Raw genomic sequence first — 9,024 nt, 5'->3', positions numbered from 1 at the left:
ACAAATTTGCAAAAACCTTTTTTAAGGTTGTGTGGAGGAAACTTGGAGATACTGCAGGTTCCTGTCCTGGAAACAGGAGGTACAACTTCTAGTTTGTCCTTATTTCATGTTGAAATTGTTAATGTTTCTGCTGGAATTTCAAAGTTTTCTTGTCCTAATTCATTTCTCTTTCCTTTGTTGTTTTCAGCTTCTTATGCATTTCATTTATTTACTTTCTATTATCTTAACCCTTTCATATTTCTCTAGAATGTAGTCTCAATTTATTTTCATTTTTAAATCCTTTTTCTTTTTTTAAATATTTATTTATTTATTCATGAGAGAGATTGAGAGAGGCAGAAACACAGGCAGAAAGAGAAGCAGGCTCTTCACAGGGAGCCCGATGCTAGACTTGATCCCAGATCCCAGGATCACGACCTGAGCCGAAGGCAGGTGCTCAACCACTGAGCCGCCCAGGCGTCCCTTAAATCATTTTTAATTGACTTATCTATACATGGGGGAATAGGAACAACATGATCTGGAGAGCATCTTCATTAGATGCCTGGCAGTTTGGAGGCTTTCTCCTCCCTGCTCTCATACCCTATATGCATATCCTCTAATTCCTTCAACAACTATATCTGTACTCTCAGAAACCATCTCCCAGCCCGATACAAGATGGCTCTACAGAGAACGTTCCTGTCACTGTGCTTGGACCTCATTGCTCCAGCCTCTGGACACATCCCATCCTTCCAGCCTGCGAATAGCAGTATAGGAAAAAAACCACATCTCACTTTCCGCCCCATATACACCTTTGAGAGAAGCAAAAAGAATTAAAATAAATTTTAACAATAAGGGAAATTGTGCACATCCAGGCCGGTCAATGTGGTGACCAGACAGGTGCCAAGTTCTGGGAGGTCATCAGTGATGAATACGGCATTGATCCCACCAGAACCTACCACGGTGACAGCGACCTGCAGCTGGATCGTATCTCCATGTACTACAATGAAGCTACAGGTGGCAAATACGTACCTTGCCCTATGTTGGTGGATCTAGAACCCAGGACCATGGACTCTGTTCGCTCAGGTCCCTTAGGGCAGATATTCAGACCAGAAAACTTTGTTTTTGGGCAGTCTGGGGCTGGCAACAACTGGGCCAAGGGCCACTACACAGAGGGGGCTGAGCTAGTGGACTCAATCCTGGATGTGGTGCAAAAGGAAGCTGAGAGCTGTGACTGCCTGTAGGGCTTCCAGCTGACCCACTCACTGGGCGGGGGCACGGGCTCTGGCATGGGCACGCTGCTCATCAGCAAGATCTGAGAAGAGTACCTTGACCGCATCATGAACACCTTCAGTGTGGTGCCCTCCCCCAAAGTGTCTGACACAGTGGTTGAGCCCTACAATGTCACCCTCTCCATCCGTCAGTTGGTAGAGAACACAGATGAGATCTATTGCATTGACAATGAGGCCCTTTATGACATCTGCTTCCGCACCCTCACACTGACCACACCAACCTATGGGGACCTCAACCACCTTTTCTCAGCCACCATGAGTGGTGTCACCACCTGCTTCCACTTCCCGGGTCAGCTCAATGCTGACCTCCGCATGCTGGCAGTCAACATGGTGCCCTTCCCACATCTCCACTTCTTCATGCCTGGCTTTGCACCTCTGACCAGCCGTGGAAGCCAGCAGTATCAGGCCCTCACTGTGCCTGAACTCACCCAGCAGGTCTTTGATGCCAAGAACATGATGGCTGCCTGTTACCCCCGCCATGGCCATTACCTCACTGTGGCTGCTGTCTTCCATGGGCGGATGTCCATGAAGGAGGTAGATGAGCAGATGCTCAACGTGCAAAACAAGAATAGTAGTTACTTCGTGGAATGGATCCCCTACAGTGTCAAGACCGCTGTGGCCCTGTGGCCTCAAGATGGCAGTCACCTTCACTGGAAATAGCACGGCCATACAGGAGCTTTTCAAGCGCATCTCAGAGCAGTTCACAGCCATGTTCCAGCGCAAGGCCTTCCTCCACTGGTACGCAGGTTAAGGCATGGACGAGATGGAGTTCACCGAAGCTGAGAGCAACATGAATGACCTTGTCTCTGAGTATCAGCAGTACCAGGATGCCACCACAGAAGAAGAGGAGGATTTCGGTGAGGAGGCTGAAGAGGAGGCTTAAGTCAGAGTACCATCACCTCAGGCTTCTCCATTCCCTCTTTTTCAGCTGCCCCTGTCCTCTCCCTCAGAATTTGCCTTCTCTGCCTGTCTTGGTTTTTTTAGTCTTCTTCCAAGTTCTATCCTGAACGGTTTCTTTTGCAGGGGTCTGTGCCACTCTGTTGAATGGGATCCTTCCCTCCTACATAAACTGCTTCACATGTTGGACTTCTTCCTTTTCCCCTGGGGAAAGAGGGACTAGCCTTGATCCCTAGTCTCTGGAAAAGACCCCTCACACTACCCACTTTTTCTTAACAAAACTCCAGCTCTGCTGTGTACATATGGAAAAGTGTGTATTGCCACCTAAATCATTTGGGACAAGGAGACACTCCACCTTTTGGCAACACCTCAGCTCTTCCTTCTGCTATTCCCTTTTCTCACACACTCTTTATTTTTGTCCTGTCCTACATTTCAATTTCTACTTTGTGTTGAACTTGATTTTTTTTTCATATTGAAAAGATACCCCAAGAGCCAAAAATAAATGAAAACTGGAAAAAAAAAAAAAAGATGGCTCTACAAAGCACCCTAAGTCCATTTCCTGGAGAACTTTAAATATAAGGCTAACAAACTGTGGAAGGAGCCTCGGTGTCCATCAAAAGATGAATGGATAAAGAAGATGTGGTTTATGTATACAATGGAATATTACTCAGCAATTAGAAACGACAAATACCCACCATTTGCTTCAACGTGGATGGAACTGGAGGGTATTATGCTGAGTGAAATAAGTCAATCGGAGAAAGACAAACAGGGTATGTTCTCATTCATTTGGGGAATATAAAAAATAGTGAAAGGGAATATAAAGGAAGGGAAAAGAAATGTTGGGAAATATCAGACAGAACATAAAGACTCCTAACTCTGGGAAACGAACTAGGGGTGGTGGAAGGGGAGGAGGGCGGGGGGTGGAGGGGAATGGGTGACGGGCACTGAGGCGGACACATGACGGGATGAGCACTGGGTGTTTCTCTGTATGTTGGTAAATTGAACACCAATAAAAATTAATTAAAAAAATAAAAATAAAAATAAATAAATAAGTATAAGGCTAATCACATAGTCGATTTGTTATAAATGTTGCCTGCCAACTCCATTTACAATTGTACCAAAACCAATAAAACATCTAAGAAGAAACTTAACCAAAGAGGTGAAAGACCTGTACTCTGAAAACTACAGAAAACTGATGAAAGAAATTCAAGACAATGCAAAAAATGAAAAGATCTTCCATGCTCATGGGTTAGAAGAACAAATGTTAAAATGTCTATACTACCAATCTACAGATGTAATGCTATCCCTATCAAAATACCAACAGCATTTTTCACACAACTAGAACAAAAAAAATCCTAAAATTTGTACGGGACCACAGAAGACCTCAAATAGCCAAAGCAATCTTGTAAAAGAAAAACAAAACTAGAGGTATCACAATTCTAGATTACAAATTATATTACAAAGCAGTAGTAATTAAAACAGTATGGTACTAGAATAAAAACAGATACATAAGAATAATGGAATAGAACAGAAAACCCATAATTGTATTGTCAATTACTCTTTGACAAAGCAGGAAAGAATATTCAATGGGAAACAAACAATCTCTTCAACAAATAGTGTTGAGAAAACTAGAGAACCACATGCAAAAGAATGAAACTGAATCACTTTCTTTCACCAAACACAAAAATAAACTCAAAATGGATTAAAGAGCTAAATGTGAGACCTGAAACCATAAAAAATTCTTGAAGAAAACACAGGCAGTAATCTCTCTGACATTGGCTATAGAAAGTTTTCACTAGACAGGTCTCCAGAGGCAAGAGAAACAAAAGCAAAAGTGAGTTATTGGGACTTCATCAAGATAAAAAGCTTCTGCAAAGTTAAGGAAACAATCAACACAACTAAAAAGCAACCTATGGAATGGGAGATGTCTGCAAATGACATATCTGATAAAGTATTAGTATCCAAAATCTATAAAGAATTTATCAACTTGGTAGATCCCTAAGTGGCTCAGCGGTATGGCACCTGCCTTCAGCCCAGCACACGATCCTGGAGTCCCAGGATCGAGTCCCACATCAGGCTCCCTGCATGGAGCCTGCTTCTCCCTCTGCCTCTTTCTCTCTCTCTCTCTGTGTGCCTCTCATGAATAAATAAAATATTTAAAAAAAAATAATTTATCAAACTCAACACCCCAAAAAACAAATAATCTATTTTAGAAATGGGCAGAAGACATGAATAGACATTTTTCAAAAAAAGACATACAGATGGCCAACAGACACATGAAAATATGTTCAGCCTCATTCACTCCTTACTCAGGAAATGTAAAGCAAAACTACAATGAGATGCCAGTTCAGATCTACTGGAATGGCTAAAATAAAAAACACAACAGGTGTTGGTAAGGATATTGAAGAAAAAGAAACTCTCTTATACTGTTGGTAGTAATACAAATATGTTCAGCCATTGTGGAAAACATACAGAGGTTCCTTAAAAAATTAAAAATAGAACTGTCCTATAATCCAGTAATCACACAACTGGATATTTACCCCCAAAATACAAAAACAATGATTCAAAGGGATATATGCACCCCTATGTTTATTGTTGCATTACTAACAATAGCCAAATTATGAAAGCAGTCCAAATGTCCATAAATGGATGAATAGATAAAGAAAATGTGGTGCAAACATATATATATATATGTGTGTGTATATGTATATATATATATATATACACACACACAATAGAATATTATCATACCACAAAAAATGATATCTTGCCATTTGCAACAACATAAATAGACCTAATAAGCTAGTCAGAGAAAGACAAATACCATATGATTTTACTCATATATAGAATTAAATAAACAAAACAAACAAGTGGAGAAAGGAAAAAAAAAAGAGAAACAACCAAGAAACAGACTATTAACTATAAAGAACAAACTGATGGTTACTAGAGCGGAGCTAGGTCAGGGGATGTGGGAAACAGGAGATGGAGATTAAAGAGTACACTTACCATAATGAAAACAAAAAAGATTTTTTAAAAAAAGGAAAAGAAATTTGTTGCCTGTCAACATTTCAAACTGTCACACTCACCAGTTACTAATCTATGGTTTCCAAAGTAAACAATGAATCTGGATTAAATCAAAATACTTAAGGAGGGCACATGATATAATGAGCACTGGGTATTATATAAGACTGATCAATCACTGAACTCTACCTGTAAAACTAATAATATATGTTAATTAATTGAATTTAAATTTTAAAAAAACATAAAATAAAAAAAAATAATCACATCATGAGCCAAAAGATCTCCATAGGAAGGGACTGCTTACTATTTCCATCCTAATTTTTACCAAGACATCACATTCTTCTTGAAGGAATTTTTTTAAACTCTTGGGATCAGGCTCTTCCCTAGCTCTCTTCATTTTGGACAGATATAAAGCAATCCAGAGCAAGGACTATTCCACTAGGACAAAATTTAAGCACCATTTCTGTTTTGCCCTACGGGATGGTTCATAAGCTGAGGCCTGGAATCCTAGGCTTAGAAGCTCAGGCCTCCTAGGAAAGGTGGCTTTGGATATGATAAAATAGCTCCTCTCACTTTCCTGCCCAGGATTCAGCAAATGCAGAGCCCATAATTGCAATACAGAGGTCAGGAGGCTGCATTACTTTGATATCCTATTAAATAAGGGGAAATTAAACAATGCCTTGGGTACCTCCATTTGAGGCTTTCTTTTTTCCAAATACTGAGAAATCGAAAATAACCTTAAATCAGAATTGCAAAATAACATCAGAAACATAAATCTGCCCTTCCTAATATTTGCTTTTCAAGGACTTCCAAGGTAGCTAAAATAATTCTGTGGTCTCACAATAATCAAAAATTAAGAAATAAAGCTCAGAAGCATTATGAAACATTTCCCTATCTTCTTCATATCCCCCTGTAACACTATAAAATTAGTCTGGTCTCCAACTGAGGTATTCTTATAGGTAGAAATGAGATTTGTAGGTCAACCTCCTGACTCCAAAATCCTATGTCACTTTCACTGTGCCACATGAGGGCCCACTCTCTTTGAAGAATTAAGGACTGAATTGCAGCTATTTGCCACCTAGAAGCCTACTCATTTTAGATTCAAGTCAAGGCTGAGTTTCCAGCAGGTAGAAGATAGGATGGCTGAACTTCCTGATAAGGTCTTCTCAAATACATCACAAGCCAATAAGAAAGGGAGAGAGTTAAGACAAAGAGAAATCATATATGGATATTTAAAAAGGATTCCTAAACAAACCTAAGCTGTGGCTATAGTACCAAGCATTGTTGTGCCCAAGATTGCGAATTCGAGAAACCACCAAGGAGCTGACACCGATGCAAGCGCACGAGGGTTTATTTACAAGCTTGAGCTTGGGTCCAAGTGTGCCCAACACAGCAGAGCAGGGACTCGGACCCCGAAGTGGGTTACAGCTGGGTTTTTTTATAGGCTGGTCTAGGGGATTTTCAGAAGGGGTGGAGGAATTTCTCAAGTTCTGTTTACATTCTGATATGGGGCTTTCAAGGGCATTGAGCTCTGTTCTCATTTTAATATGGGGCTTTCAAGAGCATTGAGCTCTGTTCTCATTCTAATATGGGACTTTCTACCACAGGCATGGTCTCTGTTTCTTTCTGATACAGGATTCTCTGCCTACGGCAATTCTGAGCTCTGTTGTCTTTCTGATACGGGATTCCCTGCCGAGGACATTCTGAAGTTTTTCCTGTAAAGTTCAGCTCTTATTCACAGGGGCCTAAGATGGCTGTACTTGTGCTAATGCTAAACTTGAGGTGGAATGGCCTTGATTTTTCTCGGCCTCCACAGCATAAATCCAATAATAAAAAAAGGATTAAGGTTTCAGTTCAAGATGGCAAACATAGTCACAAAAAAAAAAAAAAAAAAAAAGATGGCAAACATAGGAAGGCTGAACTCACCTCCTCCAAGGAACAGACCAAACTACACCTATTAATAGAACAACCCCTCCTGAAGAAAAACTAAGGACTGCCTGAATCACTATTGAAGAAACAAAGACAGAAGAACAAGAGAGATGGAGACACAGTAACAAAGGGAACCCCTACACCCAACACTGCCTACGAACTGCGATGAGGAGGAATACTACTAATAGACTAGGAACAGACCCCTCTGTCCTTGGGCACAGGAAAAAAACCATGGTTTAAAAGAGCAACTAGCATGTAAAGGAGACAACAGTAGAACTCTGCCAAACAGCAGAATTGCTGCAGGGAAGTTCTCCAGGTCAAACAAACTCGAGAATGACATGGCTTATGTTCCCACCCTACACTAAAAGCCTGGATCAAAGCAGAGTCCAGACACCATGGCAGGCAGGTCCAATGGCCTTGGTAGGCTTGCAACTTCAGTGAGCCCAGGGTCCACAGACCCACACCAGCCCTACATGCACTAGGACACAGAAGAAAACCCAAGGTTTAAAGGGGCCAAGGAACTATGATAATGCTCTCTCCCCCTCAATCGCAAGGGCCCAGACCAAAGCAGGTTCTGGCCACCATAAGGGCTAGAGTTCAGACACCATAAATGGAGGATAAGAGCATCACGGAGGGCTTACAACCTCAGCAAGCTCAGAATATAAAGGCCCACACCAGCCCTAGCTGCACTGGGAAACAAAAAAAGCCATGGTTTACAGGGATCATGAAACTACAAGAACACTTGTTTTGTTTTTACTTTTTACTTTTGGGGTTTGGTCTTCTCTTTTTTGTTCATTTTTTTTCCAGTCTTTCTTTTTTCTTTTATATTTTATTTTTTACTTTTGTAAAAAAAATTGTTATTTTTTCATTATTCTCTCTGTAAGAAGCCACAGTTTAAAAGAGTAGGTAGCATATACAATCATAGCTCCAGTGTGCCAGAAAAAGTAACCAAACACACATAGTTTGTATAGGAGTCACCACACACAAGACCACACACAAGACTCCTTCAATATTAGAAGTAGTCATTTCACTAATCCATACAAAAAAAATCAAGCAAAATGGGAATAAAGAAAAATATGCTTCAAAAGAAAAAATGTTGCATTATGAGTGTCCCAGAAGAAAAAAGAGAAAAAGAAAGGTGTAGAAATTTTATTTGAAGAGATAATAACTGAAAACATCCTCAACCTAAGGAGGGAAATAGACATCCAAGTCCAAGAAACAGTTCCAAACAAGATGAATCCAAGGAGGTCTACACCATGGCTTATAATAATTAAAATGTCAAAGATTAAAGATAAAGAATCCTAAAAGCACCAAGGGAAAAATAAAGTTACCTAGAAGGGAAAACCCTGTAAAATGTTAAGCTGATTTTTCAGCAGAAACTTTGTAAGCCAGAAGGGAGAGGAATGATATTCAAAGCACTGAAAGGAAAAAACCCACAATCAAGAATGGTTACTATTTAGATTTAAAAAAAGGGGGGGGGGGGGATCCCTGGGTGGCGCAGCGGTTTGGCGCCTGCCTTTGGCCCAGGGCGCAATCCTGGAGACCCGGAATCGAATCCCACGTCGGGCTCCCGGTGCATGGAGCCTGCTTCTCCCTCTGCCTATGTCTCTGCCTCTCTCTCTCTCTCTCTCTGTGTGACTATCACAAAAAAAAAAAAAAAAAAAAAAAAAAAAAAAAAAAAATTAAAAAAAAGAAAGATAAAGGGATTTAAACCACTAAACCAGTCTTACAAGAAATGCTAAAGGAGCTTCTTCTTTTTTTTCTTTTTTATAAAGATTTTATTTATTTATTCCTGAGAGACACAGAGAAAGAGAGAGGCAGAAACACAGACAGAGGGAGAAGCAGGCTCCATGCAGGAAGCCCGACATGGGACTCGATCCCCAGTCTCCAGGATCACACCCTGGGCTGAAGG

General features: G+C 40.7%; 1 protein-coding gene across 1 annotated transcript; it reads left to right on the top strand.

Annotated features, from left to right (window-relative positions):
* The first annotated feature begins 953 nt into the window (after positions 1–953).
* Positions 954–2,226, top strand: TUBB8B (tubulin beta 8B). The gene is given in 2 exon segments (XM_072735047.1): positions 954–1,882; positions 1,884–2,226. Coding segments are annotated over 2 exon segments (1,179 nt in total). The 5' UTR covers positions 954–968; the 3' UTR covers positions 2,149–2,226.
* Positions 2,227–9,024: the final 6,798 nt, after the last annotated feature.

The sequence above is a fragment of the Vulpes vulpes genome, chromosome 13 (genome assembly GCF_048418805.1).
Source record: "Vulpes vulpes isolate BD-2025 chromosome 13, VulVul3, whole genome shotgun sequence".
In the NCBI taxonomy this organism is placed as follows: Eukaryota; Metazoa; Chordata; class Mammalia; order Carnivora; family Canidae; genus Vulpes; species Vulpes vulpes.
Note: the sequence above shows the minus strand (reverse complement) of the source record. Positions and strands in the feature narration are given on the sequence as shown.